The 21,664-nt window shown below is 42.0% G+C and overlaps 1 protein-coding gene across 1 annotated transcript in view; it reads left to right on the top strand.

Moving 5' to 3' along the window:
• si:ch211-117n7.7 (Monoacylglycerol lipase ABHD12-like) overlaps window positions 1-21,664 on the top strand; it is a 50,477-nt gene that overhangs the window by 26,278 nt on the left and 2,535 nt on the right. Inside the window, exons 9-11 of the mRNA XM_060924991.1 lie at window positions 19,184-19,266; window positions 19,448-19,533; window positions 19,649-19,727. Of these exons, the coding sequence (XP_060780974.1) occupies window positions 19,184-19,266; window positions 19,448-19,533; window positions 19,649-19,727 (248 nt within the window). The remainder of the gene's footprint in view (window positions 1-19,183; window positions 19,267-19,447; window positions 19,534-19,648; window positions 19,728-21,664) is intronic.

Genomic DNA, 21,664 nt, shown 5'->3' with positions numbered 1-21,664 from the left:
AAGAGATTGTGCCAGATTTTTTAAAAAGAGTATGATGTCATCTGCAAAAAGGCTAATCCTGTGTTCACAGCTTCCTATTGTTACTCCCCTTATCAGAGGGTGTGATCTAATTGTTAGTGCCAGTGGTTCTATGGACAATACAAACAAAAGGGGCGACAGTGGACATCCTTGACGTGTTCCTCTGGTAAGTTCGACTGGTTTGGACATCATAGAGTTTGTCAAGACTACTGCAGTAGGTCTACTGTATAATAACTTCACCCATTTAATAATGTTTTGTCCTAAGCCAAATCTAGGGAGTATATCAAATAGATATGGCCATTCCAGCCTGTCAAAGGCCTTCTCGGCATCTAGGGAGAGTAAGGCCACATCGGGGCATCCATCTTCTATATTAATAATATTTAAAACTCTTCTAAGATTGTGAAAAGCCTGTCTTCCTATTACAAAGCCATTTTGATCCTCGTGAACCAGGCTAGGTAGGAATTTCTCTAATCTCCGTGCAATGACTTTAGCAATTAGTTTGGTATCTGAATTTAGGAGGGATATGGGTCGGTAAAATTCACATTTAGTAGGTGGCTTGCCAGGTTTCAATATAGTAGTAATGAGGGCTGTAGAGAAGGAAGGTGGTAGGGAGTTTGTTCTGAAGGCTTCTTCAAGCATACTGAATAAGTGAGGCATCAACATATCTTTAAAGGTCTTATATATTTCAATGGGGAGCCTGTCTGGGCCAGCAGCTTTCCCACTTTGCATAGACATGAGGGCACTATATAACTCCTCTAACTCTAATGGTCTCTCCAAAGCTTCCATGTCTTCTTGAGAAAGAGTAGGGAAGTCCAGGGCATCAAGAAAACCATTTAAAGACATTTTGTCAGCTGAGAAACCAGATTTGTAGAGTGTTTCATAGAATTTCTGAAATGTTTCATTTATTTCTTTGGGGTCTGAAGTAATTGTTCCATTTGATTTTTCTATCTCATGTATTGATCTCTCATTCTGTAGAATTTTAATACGCCAGGCAAGTAATTTGCCTGCCTTTTCCCCCTGGTCATAGAATTATTGTTTTAATTTATTTAGATTACTTAAGGCCTTATTTACTGATAGTTCATTATATTGGGCTCTGAGTGCGGTTAATCTATGCTCTACAGATGGTGTCTTATTAGTTACAATTTGGTCTTCCAATGTTTTGATTTCTTTTTCAAATTCTAACAGTTTCTTTTTAAATACTTTAGATTTAAAACTGGTATAGCTTATTATTTGCCCTCTGATGTAAGCATTAAAGGCATCCCATCTGGTTAGCAATGAGGTTTCATTCTTGTTGAGCTTGAAAAACACATCTATACTTGCATTAAGGAACTGTACAAACTCAGGATCTTGCAGCCATTTGTTATCAAATCTCCATCTAGGAGGTCCATTGTATTCTTTATAAACGTTATACTCTAAAGATACTGCTGCATGATCAGAGATTATTATGCTATTGTAATAACAACTCTTGATTTTGAATAGTGAGGTGTTGGAAATGAGAAAATAATCAAGTCTGGAATAGGTATTGTATGTAGTGGAGTGGCATGAGAATTCTTTCTTGTCTGGGTTGTGTTTCCTCCATATATCACACAGCCCCAGCTCTTCCATGAAGTGGTGAATTACCTTTTTTGTATGACTATGAGAGGAGACTTGACCACCATCTCGGTCCATATTGGGTTTCAAAACACAATTGAAATCTCCACCCATAATAACTTCCCCCCTTAAGGTTGAAATTGTTAGAAAAATGTTCTTGTAAAAATCAGGGTCATCCTTATTCGGCCAATAGACATTAACTCAATTAAGGTAATTTCCAAATAAACTACCCTGCAGAATTATATATCTGCCCCCAGGGTCCATGATAGTTGAGATTATCTGGATGGAAATAGATTTGTGAATTAAGATAGCTACTCCTCTAGCATGAGAGGAGAAGTTTGCAGCAAACACCTGCCCCTGCCACCTTCTACGTAGTCTGATGACTTCAGTGGAGACTAAGTGTGTTTCCTGTAGGAATATAATTCTAGAGCCCAAGTGTTTTAGTCTAGTCATAACCTGTTTTATTTTCACTAAACTGCCTAAGCCTCTTATGTTCCACGATGTGAATTTGCATATCTGGTTATCTGCCAATAGGGGGTGCTATGGGGTGCCTTACCAAAAAGCATGAGCTGTATTGTAGAGTTGGGTAATATGAGGGGAGAAAGAGAAGAGGGAAATACAGAAAATAGTAAGAAATAAAATTACAATGAACTTTAAACAGTGAAAACCCACACAAGAACCACAAAAACATTTTGCCAGAACATGCAAAATGTAGAACAGGTAACATATCCACCTACTGACTGCCTGCTTTACAGTCTAAACTAAGTAAATCCACCTTCCAATAGCTCCTGGTTAGGAGCAAAAGTAAATAAATTAAACTAAATTTACCACATTTAGTCTCTGTGTATTCAGATAATATCAGTAATAATACCACCCCTTTACGTTATGACAAATGAACGTCTATATAACATGTCCCATTATGGTTAATCTTGAAATTGTTCTGAAGGCAAAGGTTACTCAATGCAATCCTGACTCCGTTTAGTTGGCTACAGAGGTACAACTTAATAAGTGAAAGACAGAGCAAAATAACATTAGGCCTAGTTAGAGTAGCTGTTCTTTTTTCCAACTTGTAACTGTATCCAATCCTTTATCATCTTTCAAATCAAGTCAGCCTCGAGTATGGTCGAACTAAATAACCTGTATTTCTATTGCAAGTCTACATTTGCACATTTAGCAATACTTCACTCTGACTCTGAAATAGATTCATTATCAATGCTGTGAAGAAACTTATCCACTTCTCCGGGCGTCTGGAAGACAATATCTTTGCCCACATAAGTCACTCGGAGCTTGGCAGGATACTGAAGACCATACTCAATTCCCTTGGAGTATAGAGTCTGTTTCACCACATAGTAGGCGTTCCTCTGGCATTGCACCTCGGAGGAAAAGTCTGAGAAAAACTTTACCTGTCGGTTGTTGTACATAATCGCCTTCTTCTTCCGTACCGCATTCATCACCTGAACTTTATCTTTGAAGTTCAGGAATTTCGTGATGAGTGGTCTAGGACGTTCAGCGGCCGGCTTCTGCTTCTGCTTGCCTGAAGAGCCAGGTGGAGTAACCGCGATGCGGTGAGCTCGCTCGATCCTAAGCGGGTGGGGAAAGTTCTCTGCTCCAAGGACTTCGGTAAGCCAATTCTCCAGAAAGGATTCAGCATCGACACCCTCCGCCTTTTCTTCCAGCCCAATGATACGTAAATTAGAACGGCGTGAGCGATTCTCAAGGTTGTCATTCTTATCTGTAAGTTGTTTCACTTTAGCTTCTAACTCAGACACCTTTGCTGTTAGCTGTGTTGTTACGTCCTCCGTTTCTCCTATGCGTTGTTCAGCTGTGGTCATTCTGCCTTTGATAGCATCCAAATCAGATCGAATGTAAGCTATGCCATCGATAACTTCCCTGTGACGTGCCAAGCTTTCAGTCTTAAGACAACTGATGGCTCCTAGTATAGCATCTTGATTTTGGATGTCCTTTTGGCCAGAGTATGTTGCTTCCATCCTCTTGCTATCCTCCACTGAAGAGGCTGCTAGTTTGGGGCTAGCTTGAAGTTTGCCACTTGCCGAAGCTTTTGCAGACTTGTTAGATTGATTGTCCGGTTTAGTTTTGGCCTTTCTTGTGCCTTCCATTGTTAACCTTGTTTTGTAAGCGTCTGTGTGTTCTATATGAAGTCGTTGTACGGATTTTTAAGGGTGTAGATTTTGTTCTTAGTTCAGAGACTAAAAAGCAGCGTCTGTCTAGCTCGCCGCCATTACTCCTCTCCTGAGATGGATTTCTAGCTGCAAGCTAGAGGTCTGCGTGGGACAGAATTTTCAGTCCCGCTCCCGCATTGTGCAGTCCCACTCCCGCCCGCTCCCGCAAAGAATTATGATTTTCAGTCCCGCTCCCACCCGCGCCTGCCATATTTTGTCCCGCTCCGGCCCGCAAATCCCACATGATGCAGACGTTCGCGTTATTTCTCACGAAAGTTCTTGTCATTGGCTTGGGGAATTAAACATGCTGAGCTTAGCTGAGCTCTCCACTGACCGATCCTTCACCTAGCGCACGTAGCGAGGGTGCGCGTTGCCAGGTGGTATGCGCAGCTGAGGCTTTACAAAGATACCCAACACACCTACCAAAATCTACAGTGGATATTAAGAATATTGTACATTGCACATAGCTTATATGTCACTCCTCACATTTACATTCTAGGAAATACAAGTAGGCCTATAAGAAATTAATATAATTTAAAGACACAGCGTGATGCTGCCCCGCCCCCTACTTTGAGTGGATTTGAGCATAAATATCTACAGCTCACGTTCAGGGGTGCGTTTCCCAAACAACCAACCAAGTTAGCATTAAACCAATATGGTACGATGCAAGTTTGAACTAACTAACATCCAAAAAACGACTGTTTCCCAAAGCTGTAGTACCAACTTGGTCTGAAACAAGTTGATTTGAACAAACACAGTTCAAACCACGATGTTTTCAGATGTGTTCAGATGGTCTCGTTTATTGTCGGAATTCAGAGAAACAACCCGAAGTTGGCTGACAGTGCGAACGGCATTTCACCATTAAATGACCGTTAAGCCAAATTTGGTGCGTCCATAATCTTCCCCTGATGCTTGCAACTTGGTGTACAGTAGATGTTCATTTAGACTAATATAAAATTGCAATACCCCTCATTTGGAAATCATGTGTAAACAAAAGGCACCTCCATAAATTAAAGCATCATATACTAGTTTTGGCTATAAGCCTATGTGCCCTGATTAAAAATAGCTAAGCGAACTGCTGTGAGATGGCACAGATAACATTATGTAGATCTACATGTTGTGTATTTATAGGTGGCATTGTTAGGTTTATTGTAAGTTTATTGTTCAGACTCTGACATTCTGCTGACACATTCCAAGTTGAGCGCTGCATGCGCTCATGATTGACAGCTCTCGCTTTGATTGACAGCTCTCGCTTTGCACACTCGCACTCCCACTTCCGAGTCTGTGGCGTGATGATTCCAACCATGATTTCATTCTCCTCTCATATGAAGTGTTGCGCAACCACAACCAGCTTCTCAGATTATACACTGTCTGAATTGATGTAATGCAGGGTGGCTGAGAGGAAAGAGGTTTTGCGATATGTTTCAGTCCAGACATCCGTTGTCACAGCACACCCGTATTTCCCAATCATCTCGTTTATGTCATCAACAACAGCTCTTCTAAATTTGAGTGCCCTATCATCTACATGACGTGACACAGTTGTTGGATGGGGCAGAATATCTCGCACATTGAATTTGCCTATTGTGGTTGCCGTGTCAACTAAAGGCCTCTGCATGCTCTTGCGACAAGGCTTTCGCAGATAGCTTTTCGCAGACAGTTGTAATTTATCATTGAGCGGGGAGTAATAGGCATGCGCGATGTTATTCACCGCCACAACGCAAGGGGCCGCGAAGTCGCGAAATCGCTAGGAGTAGTTGGTGGGTGTGGTTAGTGGAGTGTTTATCCTCCGGTTACTTATAATGACTAGAACTGGAGTAGTATAGATGTACGTACTTCCTCACTTCCTCGATCAACCGCTCTTCGTGCTGCTCCATCTTCGCTCGTGTTTTTAAAAATGGCGGTCGTGAAAACAAACCAAACCGGGAAAGTAGGGAAGCGGAAGTGCGTGTACAGTGGATGTAGAGTGGACCAATCAGAGCCCTCTTGTCTGTGACGCTGTCTGCGAGGCTGTCTGCGGTGGTCACAATTTTTGGGAGGTGCACGCAGAGCGTCTGCGAAGGGGGGGGCTTCGCAGACGCCATCTGCAACGCCATCTGCGAGGACTGGGTTGTCAGCATAAATTGGCCTTAAGTGTTGGGCTAACTGAACTAATCCCCGACCGGCGATGCTGTCATATGGGCGAAGGTCCACAGCAACAAAATCAACGCGTTTCTCCACGGTCTTTGCCTTCAATGCATCTGTCACTTTTGCGTTGTTCCCTCTGAACTCCAACAATTGTTGTCCTTTTAAGACAGTACATACATGGCGATTCAGGCCTGATGTACCTGATTTATGGCCGTTGTATGTCAACCTTTTGGCACTTATCACAACAAGCAAAGGGCAGCTGATTTCCCTCTGCGTCGTACACGAGTGAGAGCGACTTCCAAATGTCTGATTTCAGGACTCTTGACTTTTTAACAGTAAATGTACCTCTTTTTAAAGCAGCACTTACTTCTGAAGCACTGTGAGCTTCACTAGAGGAGCTCTGCTCTTCTGCCATGATTGGAGAGCTCAAACACGGAAGAGCGGAAAGGAATCGGAAACGTACGCGAGATTAGACCACATCCGCAAATTTAGGCATCTTAAAATGTTTTTATTAATGCCAAATAAAATATCCAGCACAAATTATATATGATAGACATAAATTAATAATTTATAAATTTTATTTTAAACACGTTTTTAGTTAGCGGGACTGCAGCTTATCACCTCTCCCGCCCGCTCCCACATTGTGCACTCCCCCTCCCGCCCACGCCCGCAATGAGCTTTCAAAATTTGTCCCACGCCGCACTGCTTTGTATTGGGTCCCGCAGGACTCCCACGGGAGTGCAGGGCTCTACTGCAAGCTTGGGATGCAACCAATGTCTGAATCATCTTGAGCAAAGACATCCGACTCTTCCCACAACATGTCTCTAACAACCTTTTGTTCATGCTCCTCCAGGTGTGACACATCAACAGGTGGATGCCATCTCTATTTTGTCATGTCTTTTTTGTATTGTGTTTCTCACTCATTTCTCTCTGCTTGTCTGTGCTGACCTGAGCTGAGGACGTGTTAACGGTGGAATGGGACGTTGGCTCTGAACTGCCAGGGAAACAGTTAACTGGTTCAATTTCAGTAACTTCCTCCAGTGTTCCTAAAACTGTTCTCTTTGTGAGATAGTCATGTTGAGTGGGGTTTTGAACAGGGATTTTAACAATTTTTGTGGACCCCCTGGGAACATCAACTAAGGCGGGAAACAATTCCAAACCCTCAGGACAGTTACTCACTAGATTGGGTTGAAAAAGCATAGCCCCACCCCCTGGCCCTTCCCTGACTCTACACCTCACCTCACAGATCCGCCCTGCAGGAATAGTTACGCCTCTCTTCCTTGTCCTCACACTGCACTCTGGGGTTGTCTCATCTGGGGTCAAAGCCTGGAGAGCAGAAACTAGGGCTTCCACTGCACTGTCACTGATACTTAAAGCTTCTTTGAGTAAAGCAGAAATATCAGCATCCTCTTGCTGTTCTTTGATTATCTCGACTATGACATTACTGCCTAAAAGAGGACAGCTAAGACAGTTCTGGCTGATTAACATTGGTACTTGTATGGTGACATGTCCACAGTTATGGCTACAGACTTGAAGTTCAACATCTGCCCATCCATCAAAGGGAACATTTGTGCCATTAGCCGCAGCAATCGCCAGAAGCTCATCGAGATGGAGGGTGTCAAGTGGCTGGATTTGGACACAGGGAAGTGCTTCTTCCATCCATGCTCTCCCCACCATAGTCATTTGAGCCCCTGAGTCGAGCAACATTTGAAGAGGGACTCCATTAATAGCACATGAGACCATACATCGTTTTCCTATGAGCTGTGCTAGGTGCTTTCTTGTTAGTGGGTGGCACTGTGTGTTTGCTTATACAGAGCTGGTTGTTTTAGAGGGGCTGGCTTGTGCTGGGGGCTCCTCAGTTGTCACGGTCACTGGCTGCCCCTCTCCAGTGACCTCAACCCATTTCCCGACGCCTTTCTTTGAAGACAGCCAATGGCGCAATGTCCAGCTTGGCCACACACAAAACAGTGAGGGCAGCTCACCTTGCTCTGCTGTACACAGTTGCTGCATCTGCCTCAGGCTTCAGATGTTCGTGACTGAGGATGGGCTGCAGTTGATCAGAGGTCCCCCGGTGTTGCTTTGTCAGTGGGTCTTACTACCTGGGCTAGGTGTTTGGTCAGGGAGGACACCTGTGCAGTCAGTTCTCTAATAGCAGCAAAATTAGCCTGTAATTCAATGTCAACCGTAATTTGCTTAGCTGGGTCACTACTGTCAAGCTGAGCAGGGCTTACAGTCACTGGTCAGTGTTTAGCTACTGTGCTAAGGTGTTTTAATCTTTCTGCCTCCACACTAGTAGACTTAATGATTTGATCTAAGAGAAAGTCATCACTAACCTGCAAATCTGTGAGAAGAGGTTTAAGATCATGTCGAACATGGTTGCTTTTCTCATTTAACCCTTGGTAAAATGTGTGGAGAAAGGTGCCCTGAACAAGCTTTTTGTCATAGCTAAACTCTGCACCAGGCTGTTGAGACTCAAACAAAACACGCTGCTTTAAACCCATTATTTTGTACAAAAATTGCTGTGGGCTCTCTTTGTCTTGCTGTTTAGCATTACTTAGCTCTTGAAAAAATTCAGTACTACTTTTGTCTCTGATGTGTGCATGGAGAAACCTCTTGAGCTCATCAACAGTTAAGTCACTTTTGTTTGATAACATCTCTCTAAATGTAGGGGAGAGTGGGGAGGAGTGAGCCATGGGGAGAAGTGAACCACTTAAAATTTTTCTAAATTTAGCCAGGGTTTATCCCAGTTAACTTGTCATATGAAGTCACCAGGGAATTCCCCTGACTTCAACCCACAGTGGATGGAAGCCTGGCACCCTGCTCACAACAGGAGAACAAAAGTCTAAAATTCAAGGTAGTAAGTAAATATTTCACTTAACATGTTTTTTCATGGGCGGCACGGTGGTGTAGTGGTTAGCGCTGTCGCCTCACAGCAAGAAGGTCCTGGGTTTGAGCCCCGGGGCTGGCGAGGGCCTTTCTGTGTGGAGTTTGCATGTTCTCCCCGTGTCCGCGTGGGTTTCTTCCGGGTGCTCCAGTTTCCCCCACAGTCCAAAGACATGCAGGTTAGGTTAACTCTAAACTCTAGGTAGGACTCTAAATTGACCGTAGGTGTGAATGTGAGTGTGAATGGTTGTCTGTGTCTATGTGTCAGCCCTGTGATGACCTGGCGACTTGTCCAGGGTGTACCCCGCCTTTCGCCCGTAGTCAGCTGGGATAGGCTCCAGCTTGCCTGCGACCCTGTAGAAGGATAAAGCGGCTACAGATAATGAGATGAGATGTTTTTTCATCCTATTGTCTAATAAACCAAGATAACAATCACATTGTTGTTGTTGTTTATTAGGCATGTACTATGGTATTGTGTGATGACATAACCTGGGCCACATCCTTCCGTTCAAATGTAGGTCGACATCAGAAGCAATGGCGGGTTGTTTTGGGAGGAGTGAGCCACACAGTGCATGGGAGGAGTGAGCCTAGGCTCACTCCTCCCTTCAGTGGCCCACTCCTCCCTTAACTAATCTTGTGTCATGGTGATACATCTCATCTCATCTCATTATCTCTAGCCGCTTTATCCTTCTACAGGGTCGCAGGCAAGCTGGAGCCTATCCCAGCTGACTATGGGCGAAAGGCGGGGTACACCCTGGACAAGTCGCCAGGTCATCACAGGGCTGACACATAGACACAGACAACCATTCACACTCACATTCACACCTACGGTCAATTTAGAGTCACCAGTTAACCTAACCTGCATGTCTTTGGACTGTGGGGGAAACCGGAGCACCCGGAGGAAACCCACGCGGACACGGGGAGAACATGCAAACTCCGCACAGAAAGGCCCTCGCCGGCCCCGGGGCTCGAACCCAGGACCTTCTTGCTGTGAGGCGACAGCGCTAACCACTACACCGTGCCGCCATGGTGATACATTACCGTACTAATACTTTTACATGTAATTAAGGTATGGGGCTATAATCAACAGATTACCAATAATCCTACCAACCAGTCATTGGCATCAAACGTACTTTAGACCAGTTCATGTTTGATGTGGTCTTTTAACACGTTCATTTTTGTATGCTGGGATGGCATACGAGGTTTGTATTTCATGACTTCTGTTGTTGGCTTTAAGAAGCCTTGAGTTCCAATTTCAGGTTAGTTGGTTATTTGGCTAAGCGTGCCCATTACTAGTATCTCATTTCAGATTATTTTGGTGTTTCGGCTAAAGACAGGCCTCAGGTTTAATTATGTTTTATAGACTGTAATGCTGCTGTGCAAACACGTGTTCCTACAAAAAAAAAATTATAATAGCTGGACTTTTTTTGTTAAGATTTTAGATTTTTTTTGATATCTTTACTGTTTTACAAGTTTTACAGTCTGATTTGTTTTTTTAATACATTTCATTTGTTACAGTTCAAATAAAAGTTTGTATTTCATGACAAATGTCATTTGTTCATGATTTCAAGCCAGTGGTCCAGTCCTCCCCATGGGGTGGTTCACACCTCCCTTAGATCGGGAGGAGTGAGCCATAAAATTAACAGGCTTTTTCTCCCATCTGTAGAACTGATGGTTGCACGATTAGTTGTACAACTTGGTTCGTGTTGCAACTACTCTGAATACCTTTCATTTGCATAGGATCATTTTAACTTCAGCCCTTTTATTTTGGCTAGGGGTCCAAAAATAAAAAAAGCGGCTCACTCCTCCCCACTCTCCCCTACCTGGTTTTATGACCTTGATTACATTGCGAATTACCTCTGACTCAGTAAAACCTTCATCTATTTGTTTACAAAGATTGCTGTATGACACATCAGAACCAACATCAGAAATTTGTCCACCATGTAGCTTAAACTCCCTGCGTGGAAGCAGAGCTGCAACATCATTAACCCTCAGTACCTGATCTCCTAAGCTGGGAGACAGACTCACTCTGCCATGGGAAATGCCACCAATGCCCGCTGTGAGTGGCCTGGTTGATGCAGAAGTGGCAAAATTCCAAGCCAGCAGACCATTGTCTCCTCCTGGAGGTGCTGGGAGTGTGTGAATGTCTCTGTTCATCTGGGATGGCTGTGTGGAAGTGTCTGTAGTGGGTGTGAGTGGATGTCTGTCTGAATGGTTGTGGTCAGGGTGAGGTAGAGTGGAGTACTGCTCTCAATGGGCTGTTGAATCTCCAGTCACCTGTCCCGTCTTAGGTGCAGTCTGACCATCTCCACTTCCCCAGACATCTGGAGCCAGCAGGTCGGTCAGCCTGTCGTCGAGGAGGAGGAGTTGGCTCATGCCTTCGTCTTCCATAGCACCCAATTTCTCGCTTCTCAGGTAGTCAACGATCAGGTCATACAGTTCTGGTTCACTTAATTCAGCAACATTGTGAGTTGCGCTGCCATCTTCGATCCAACTCACAACTGCCAATAGCTGGTTGGCACTCAAATACGAAAGACTATTCTGGATCTTGTAGATCAGCATCCGCAGTGGGGTGACAGTGGCCATCATGACGTTACACTGGTGTCTTCCACTCTCTGGATGACGCACGGGCTTGCAGCCTTCCCTGAAGCTGTAGGCGCAGGCTCACGTCGTCTCGGCACTCACTTCACCCAGCAGTAGCACTAGAACGATCCCGGACGAGCCCCCAATTGTTACCGGCACCAGACCTAGGGGAAACCTGGACCGGCAGCACGGGTTACTCAGGCTAGGAAGCACTACGTAGCCGGTATATACATAAACTACAGTTAGGTCCATAAATATTTGGACAGAGACAACATTTTTTCTAATTTCGGTTCTGTACATTACCACAATGAATTTTGAACAAAACAATTCAGATGCAGTTGAAGTTCAGACTTTCAGCTTTAATTCAGTGGGTTGAACAAAATGATTGCATAAAAATGTGAGGAACTAAAGCATTTTTTTCAAACACAATCCCATCATTTCAGGGGCTCAAAAGTAATTGGACAAATTAAATAATTGTAAATAAAATGTTCATTTCTAATACTTGGTTGAAAACCCTTTGTTGGCAATGACTGCTTGAAGTCTTGAACTCATGGACATCACCAGATGCTGTATTTCCTCCTTTTTAATGCTCTGCCAGGCCTTTACTGCAGCGGTTTTCAGTTGCTGTTTGTTTGTGGGGCTTTCTGTCTGAAGTTTAGTCTTTAACAAGTGAAATGCATGCTCAATTGGGTTGAGATCAGATGACTGACTTGGCCATTCAAGAATATTCCACTTCTTTGCTTTAATAAACTACTGGGTTGCTTTGGCTTTATGTTTTGGGTCATTGTCCATCTGTATTATGAAACGCCGACCAATCAGTTTGGCTGCATTTGGCTGGATTTGAGCACACAGTATGTCTCTGAATACCTCAGAATTCATCCGGCTGCTTCTGTCCTGTGTCACATCATCAATAAACACTAGTGACCCAGTGCCACTGGCAGCCATGCATGCCCAAGCCATCACACTGCCTCCGCCGTGTTTTACAGATGATGTGGTATGCTTTGGATCATGAGCTGTACCACGCCTTTGCCATACTTTTTTCTTTCCATCATTCTGGTAGAGGTTGAGCTTGGTTTCATCTGTCCAAAGAATGTTCTTGCAGAACTGTGCTGGCTTTTTTACATGGTTTTTAGCAAAGTCCAATCTAGCCTTTTTATTCTTGAGGCTTATGAGTGGCTTGCACCGTGCAGTGAACCCTCTGTATTTACTTTCATGCAGTCTTCTCTTTATGGTAGATTTGGATATGGATATGCCTACTTCCTGGAGAGTGTTGTTCACTTGGTTGGCTGTTGTGAAGGGGTTTCTCTTCACCATGGAAATTATTCTGTGATCATCCACCACTGTTGTCGTCTGTGGGCGTCCAGGTCTTTTTGCATTGATGAGTTCACCAGTGCTTTCTTTCTTTCTCAGGATGTACCAAACTGTAGATTTTGCCACTCTTAATATTGTAGCAATTTCACGGATGGGTTTTTTCTGTTTTCGCAGCTTAAGGATGGCTTGTTTCAACTGCATGGAGAGCTCCTTTGACCGCATGTTTTCTTCACAGCAAAATCTTCCAAATGCAAGCACCACACCTCAAATCAACTCCAGGCCTTTTATCTGCTTAATTGAGAATGACATAACGAAGGAATTGCCCACACCTGCCCATGAAATAGCCTTTGAGTCAATTGTCCAATTACTTTTGGTCCCTTTAAAAACAGGGTGGCACATGTTAAGGAGCTGAAACTCCTAAACCCTTCATCCAATTTTAATGTGAATACCCTCAAATGAAAGCTGAAAGTCTGGACTTTATGTCCGTTATATAACTATAACTTGAATATGTTTCAGTAAACAGGTTAAAAAACAAAATTTGTGTCAGTGTCCAAATATATATGGACCTAACTGTGTGTCTGTGACTCACTGTGAATCAATGAGAGAGAGAACCGAAGTTAGCGTCTCACTTATGCCTGAACTTATTTATTCCAAGCTACAATTATAAACAATTCACAATCACATTGCATCTTAACTCTGAATGTAAACTCATAGCCACAATATATAATGCAATAAAATAAAAAAGACAGTGTAACCAAACTAATAATAAAGAATAAAACATTTTGCCAAAATAAATATAACTGCACATAAATTCTATATACCATCCTGCTTAAACTCCTTTTACACTACCATCATACAACAAAACATTTCTGCAATATTCCTTTTGGTTATGATCTTGCGCTCGCTCACGTCCTCTTTCTCTCTCGCTCATGCACCTGCGCGTGCTCCTTTAAGAACAGCACTTAACAAAATGGCGATATCGCGCCGGGAACATGAATATAATTTGAACGTCACATTTCACTTAACACCGCATACGCACTGCTAACAGATCCTCTTAATAATAGTTCAACACATTTTCTCATGTTACTGAAAACTGTTACTTAAACTCATACTAACACTATTACAGTGAAAACAGGGGTTCATACGAGCAATTCAGCTCGCCGACACGTCGGGTCAATTAACTACAAAACGAGCTTAGTATACATGCTTCGTGTCTCAAAATCATGTCGCAACATTACTAAACAATTTTTAAAGCATTCACATTATATGCTGAACCATAGTCAATGCAGAAAAATCAGTTTTACTGTATTTGTGAATCAATAAGAGAGAGAACCGAAGTTAGCGTCTTGCTCATGCCTGAACTTATTTATTCCGAGCTACGCGTGAGCAAAACTGGGTAGCTAGAGTCTCCCTAATGAATTCACAGCAGTGCAAGAGAGCACCATCTACTGGCGTGAATGTGTATTACCTTGCGGTAAAACTATGCATGAATCTGGATGTCTGTGTAAAATGTTAGTTAGGATGAATGTTAGTACAGTTCAATTATCAAAAATTAGGGGGGTGCCTGTTTACATAGAAAACTAAATATGCAGCATTTTCAACCTACTACAATAACAAGGGGCCCCAAATGGTTTTCCTTTTATGCTGCAGCAATTTGCCAGTCAATGGCATATCATATTTTTAATGCATATATATTTATAGCATGCTGTGGAATGTCAACAAAAAAGGTTTTGATCACTTACATTGTACTCTAAAACCTACATAATGCCATGATCACATTTTAGAGTGTAATGTAAGTGATTTAAACCTTTTTTGTTGACGTTCCACAGCATGATATAAACATATATGCATTAAAAATATGATATGCCATTGACTGGCAAATTGCTGCGGCATAAAAGGAAAACAAATTGGGTAACTAGATAAATAATGGCAGATTTATGTTTGAAATATGTGAATAAATATCTCATCTCTCATCTCAAGCCGCTTTATCCTGTCCTACAGGGTCGCAGGCAAGCTGGAGCCTATCCCAGCTGACTACGGGTGAAAGGTGGAGTACACCCTGGACAAGTCGCCAGGTCATCACAGGGCTGACACATAGACACAGACAACCATTCACACTCACATTCACACCTACAGTCAATTTAGAGTCACCAGTTAACCTAACCTGCATGTCTTTGGACTGTGGGGGAAACCGGAGGACCCGGAGGAAACCCACGCGGACACGGGGAGAACATGCAAACTCCGCACAGAAAGGCCCTCGCTGGCCACGGGGCTCGAACCCGGACCTTCTTGCTGTGAGGCGACAGCACTAACCACTACACCACCGTGCCGCCCGTGAATAAATATATGAAATAAAAATATGTGTGAAATATGTAAATAAATATTTGAAATACTTAATTTATTCGACTAAGGTGAAAATTATACACTTTTGTAAAATCTACATAATGATATTGCCCACCTTACTACAATAAATTAAACATGCTGACTACGAAGTCATCTGAAATTTTGCATGGCATCTGAAATCGTGCATGGCATTTTCCTGTGTCTCACAAGAACAATATCATGTGGACGAGATGTGATCATTTTGATGTGCTGAGGGTCGCTTTTCTCCATTTTGGGACTAAGGTGGGGTTTACATTAGACCGTATCAGCGGATCATCAGATTAACGTTTTTAAAACGATTAGTGTGCACACAGCAACGCCAATACACGATTCGCGTGCACATAGCAACGCCAATACACGGATACGCTCGGCTCCGCAGGCATCCTGCGCTCCAAATCACTCCGCCCTGAACAGCGAGTGCCCTCTGGAGGGTGCGCACTCCGGCCCTGCGCAGCTCACAGAGCGCGCGAGTATAGCGCACGAGCAGTGATTTGGGACTGAGCCGCTGTGTGTGTGATCTCAGTGCATGTCGGGCATGCGCGTCACTTACCACTTGCAAGTGGAAGGATGGCAAGCCTAAAGACAATCATAACTACACAATGGGCAGTATTTGCATCAGTATTTGCAGTATTTTCATACTTTTATACTCTTTAATGTAAGGTGATACAAGGCGGAAGTCCGCGCCGTTTTTCAGCAGTCGTGTCACATGACCAACGCCAGTGAATCAGGAAGGTGGATGTCACAGTGACGTTGTCCAATGACGATGCCAGCTAGAGCTCAGCACAGCGTATCCGCGTATTCTCAATGTTTACACAGCACCGGACCAGACACGATCTGGATTGAATACGTGGACCCTGGCGGATTCCCGTTTCCCGGCGTTTCCAGGCATTTTAATGTAAACGGACAGTGCATCCACGAAGAAAACAAGACAGATACGGTCTAATGTAAACTTGGCCTAATAAATATCCTACCTCTTGAAGTGAACAATATGGCGCTATGGAAACAGCTGAACGTGAGGAGCTTTAACTAATTAGCATAACTATGGAACTGCGTCACACCAAGATGGCGACGCGCAGAAAACATTGTGACTCTGCATCAGTCTCGGAGAGTTTTGAGTCACGGGTATATAATTTGTGGTTGACATTCGCGAATAGATCTGTGACACAAAACAGGAATATATTTTTTCTCTGTTACTGCTTTTATGTTATCATTTCTTTCTCTGTAAGATCAAAACATTAGGTGTATAACTCTATACTCGCTACTGTGGAGTCGAGCCCATGCATAGCTAAGTGCTAGCTAGAATAATTTAGTTATCTGTCCAGAAAAATGACGTCATCTAACCTCACTCTATCTTGCAGTTGCACTCACTAGGCAGGCTTTCCTTTTCTTTTCCGCTGGCTTTTAGCTGGTGGGAGAGCTGAGTCCGCCATGTTTGCCCATGCCGACTTGTTTTGGTCAAAAGTAGGTTAAACACGCCCCATGTTGATCACATGATATTGCTGCTCACTTGCTTCGGCAATCTCCGGAATTGTAAAACGTGGGACGCATTTCATCTCGGCACAACATTTACACATAGCATACACGGTGTGTGCAGCAGCGACACATCTCAAAACTCCAACAGCAACAGAAATAGAACATTTTGCCCAGAATTGAACTTTGCAGTCAGCACCTTTAATTTTGTAAATGTACATATTTCTAATTTTAATGAGTTGACCATAAACCTGATGTTATTTAGCTATTTATTCTACCTTATATTTTGAAATGTTTTTTATCATAATTAGTGTGCTTGCTCAAGCACACTATTGTTCTTCTTAAGTTTACTTATTCTGCCTTATTCCGACATGTTTTTTGGATCCACTACTCCTCCTAGGGTGTTTGAGATAGAGACACCATTCCAACTCTGAGACGTCTGGCCCAAAGTGGTGTAGTGTGCTTGTATACAGCTTTTGGATCAACGTGCCCGTTCTCTTGTTCTTGTTGTTTTTCTTTTGGTTTTTTCCCATAGAGAATGAATAGGGCTCATGAATCGAATCGTCCTACTCGGATACGCTCCATCGCAGATACACCAAACCTCATGTGATACTTCAGGCCAACTCCCCCGACACATACATGCAATCGGTTCTGACCCGCACTCATATTTTTCCTTTCTTTTTGCTCATCCCTTTTTCCTCCATAGGCTTGCATTGATTTTTGGCCCCATTGAAAATGAATGGTGTTTCAAGAGAAGAACTTTCACTCTCCATCAATTTTTTTAACCAAGTGACCAAACTTCAAGAAACTTCACTTGATGCCTCAGGCCAAGTCCCTGCACAGATCCATCCCCTCATCTGTGACCTGCACTCATCTTTTCCTTGGTTTTCACGCATCTCTTTTTACCTCCATAGGCTTCCATTGATTTTTGGCCCCATTCAAATGAATGGAGTTTTGCTCAGTAACACTTCACCACACATCCACCAAACTTCATATGGCACCTCAGGCCAAATCACCCATCACACACATGATATCGGTTCTGACCCACACTCGTCTTTGTCTTGCCTTTCATCAGTCCATTTTTTCTCCATTTTGCCACTAATCAATGGAAGCTTGACTGAGTCATTCCTCCCTTCCCCCATAGGTGATGATGCATTTGGCAAGGATCTGCTCATTTGAGACTTTGACAGCAAATCAACTTCAACTCAATGGCCACTTTATTAGGAATATTTACACGCACACACAATAGCAATTAGCATATAAGCATTCACGTGTTACCATGCTAGCTGTTAGCATGTTACCCATTACGATATCATGCCTGCTGTTAGCTCGCGAGTTGTTAGCATGTTCACCATTAGCATGTTATCATGAGAGCTGTTAACATGTTAGGATTAGCATGGTAGCATGCAGAGTTCACATGTTTGCTGTTAGCGAGTTCGCCTGAGCATGTTAGCATGCTAACTGTTAGCATGTCACCCTCAGCATGTTAGCATGCTAAAAGTTAACATACTAGCCATTAGCATGTTAGCCTGTTAGCTGTTAGCATGATAGCTGTCAGCATATTAGCCTTAAAGTGTTAGAATTTTAACAAATAGCATGTTAATCATTAGCATGTTAGAATGGTAGCTGTTAGCATGTTATCTATTAGCATGTTAGCATTAACATGTTAACATGCTAGCTGTTAGCATGTTAACATGCTAGCTGTTAGCATGTTAGTATGGCAACTGTTAGCATGTTAGTATGCTAACTGTTAGCATGCTAGTTGTTAGCCTGTTGGCATTAGCATGTTGGCATGCTAGCTTTTAGCATGCTAGCATAATAGCTGTTCTGCTACAGCTCAGCAAGCACACTGCATTTTCTCTGCGGAAATGCAGTCTAGTTTAAATATATTGATCTACGATTTTTTTTTGTTCAGTGTATAGCAGCTCAATAATCATCTGCTCAAGTTCTCTCAAAGTCTTGAACAAAAAAGTCACAACTTTACCTCTGACCATTACAAAGTGTTGACAGTGGAGACTTCTTCCAAAAATGTTAAATAAACATCTCCTTATCGAAAGCTTAATCACATCACAATGATAAGTTTTTCTCTTTTAAATGAGATGTTTTAAACATGTGCTTACCAATAAGAGTTTGATTACATGGCGCATAGCCATAGCCGTCACTGTGTAGGTTTTAGCTGTTACTGTAGAAAAATATTGTGTTTGTAAAATGAGCACATTAATATAAACCTCTGAATAGAACTGCTATTATAGAAATTAATCAACACTTTTTGACCAATCAGATTTGAGAATTCAAAAGCGCTGTGCTTATAAAGGCTGAGTCAACAAGATTGTGTTGTAAGTTTGTCACATACTTAATAATAATTTATGTATGTTTTAGTTTAAAATGGTAGACATTTATTTATTATTAAAAAATTTGAAATGTATTTATAATTTAGAAATGTTTAGAACTCTCGAAAGACAATAAACGTATGTGGTTAAAATCAGTACAATTCATTACCTAAGTTGCCATATTTAGATTGCATTAATTTCACAAAACTTGCTTTTAGGTATATTAAAAGTATTATAATAGTTTAATAATATTGCTTTTAAACAAAAATTTTATATTACAGTTCAAAGTCTATCATGTGTTTGTTTTGCCAGGAAACCCCCCTGATGCAGTCATACTTGAAGGTGCTTTCATAGATGTAAACATACCAGATGGAGTTCCCCATCCTTTCACCTGGGTAGGTAATGATCTGGGTCTTTCAGATATCACTATGATTTAAAAAAAAAATGCATTGTATATAGTGTAAGTGCATTGTAGTAGTTCAGAAATGCATTTCATGATAACACATGTGTACAGTATGTGCTTGTGGACATATCCTATAAAACAGCATGTCCACTCCCATCTTCTTTTTTTCTTAGTTTTACTGGAGATTTCCATACATACAATACTACTTTTCCCTGGACTCAATTAAAGCAAATACATTCGTAATGTCCAATGTGGAAAAGTAAGTGTACAGGAATATTTAAACATTTGAAATAAAAAAGAAAAACAAAATACAGTAGACTTCAAAATGTATGCCAGACACATTACAGGGCTGAGGATATTTTATTTTGCTCTAGCTTGAAAAAAATGAGGACGCCTCTTATGATCCTTCATTCTAAAGATGACCACCTTACTCCTTTCTGGATGGCTGAAGAGGTATGAAATAAACAGACAGACAGACAGACTATTCTATAATTGCAGGTACATTTCAAGTGTTGATTCTGTTAGTCATTGTCAATTCTGTTATGGTTAAACTGGGCAATCCGTTAACAGAATTGATAACAGAGTTGACATTTTCCACCATTTTGTGTCTTAACTCCACATGCGAACCTCAAACTACCTACCAAATGACCTGTATAAAAACAGAATGTTATGGATTTTAATCATATTATCGTTTATAAAAATGAATGAGAGATTCTCTCCAATATCACAATAACAGATTTGACGAATAATTAACCTACTGTTGGTGTATCCTCAACGTTTTGTTCAAATTAATGAGAGAAGAAACATAACATACCTCACTGCCTTTCTAAAGTTTCCTGCCAGAGGAAGTGATATCTCTCGGTGCAGGTGTCATGTGTATTATTAAGTCTTTGTGGATTTTATGCAGTTTTACAACAGAGTTAACAAGAACATTAGGACAGATAAAAAAAAATTACTGAAATTTCACATAATACAGAATATAGACTTTCGATGCAATTGATTTTATAACAGTTAATAGAATAAGACCCAAAAAACAGATTGTAAGACTGAATCACTTCATGTTTATTCAAGTTGAATGTATGAATCAGTAGTCAAAGACAGCCAATAATGTGGGGGGTGGGAGTCATTTAGCTAATGTTTTATGGATAAATTGGGTTTAAAGGCAAGGCAAGGCAAGTTTATTTATATAGCACATTTCATACACAGTGGCAGTTCAATGTGCTTTACAGAAGTAAAAGCAAAACAGTAAACAATAGAAAATAAAATTACATAAAATAAATGGGGAAGAAAAATAATAAGAATTAAACAATAGTAGAAATAAAATAAAATGAAGTAAAAATTCAGTTAAAAAAACAGCAGAATAAAATAGAATAAGGGGCGGCACGGTGGTGTAGTGGTTAGCGCTGTCACCTCACAGCAAGAAGGTCCTGGGTTCGAGCCCCGGGGCCGGCGAGGGCTTTTCTGTGTGGAGTTTGCATGTTCTCCCCGTGTCCACGTGGGTTTCCTCCGGGTGCTCCGGTTTCCCCCACAGTCCAAAGACATGCAGGTTAGGTTAACTGGGGACTCTAAATTGACCGTAGGTGTGAATGTGAGTGTGAATGGTTGTCTGTGTCTATGTGTCAGCTCTGTGATGACCTGGCGACTTGTCCAGGATGTACCCCGCCTTTCGCCCGTGGTCAGCTGGGATAGGCTCCAGCTTGCCTGCGACCCTGTAGAAGGATAAAGCGGCTAGAGATAATGAGAGATGAGAAAATAGAATAAAAGTTAAGTAAAGTTTAAAACATGCAGAGACTGTAAAAGTTATGAAAGTTTAAAACATGTAAAGATGACAATATTAATCAGTTAGCAGAAAGCATCTGAGAACAGCTTGGTCTTTAGTCTAGATTTGAAGCTGCCAACAGCAGGAGCATTTTTAATGTCCTCTGGGAGTTGGTTCCATAGCTGTACTGCATAGTAGCTAAAAGCTGCTTCACCACACTTTGTTTTAACAACAGGTTTTACCAGTAAATTGTGCTGCTGCGATCTGGTAGATCTGATTGGGTTAGGCCGCTGCAACATATCAGAGAGGTAATTGGGCCCTGTACTGTACCATTTAGAGATTTGTACACCAGCAGCAATACTTTAAAGTCAATTCTGTAGCTTACTGGAAGCCAGTGAAGGGACCTTAGAATTGGAGTAATGTGCTCTGTTCCTTTTGTTCGTGTGAGAACCCTAGCCGCTGCATTTTGAATCACCTGAAGTCGTTTGATGGTCTTTTTTGGCAGGCCTGTGAAAAGGCCATTGCAGTAATCAACCCTACTAGAGATGAAGGCATGTATAAGTTTTTCCAGATCATATTTTGACACAAGTCCTCTTAGTTTGGAAATGTTTTTAGGTGATAAAATGCCGTT

Source organism: Neoarius graeffei, chromosome 7, assembly GCF_027579695.1.
Source record: "Neoarius graeffei isolate fNeoGra1 chromosome 7, fNeoGra1.pri, whole genome shotgun sequence".
NCBI classification, from domain to species: domain Eukaryota; kingdom Metazoa; phylum Chordata; class Actinopteri; order Siluriformes; family Ariidae; genus Neoarius; species Neoarius graeffei.
This window is presented reverse-complemented; position numbering and strand designations above follow the sequence as displayed.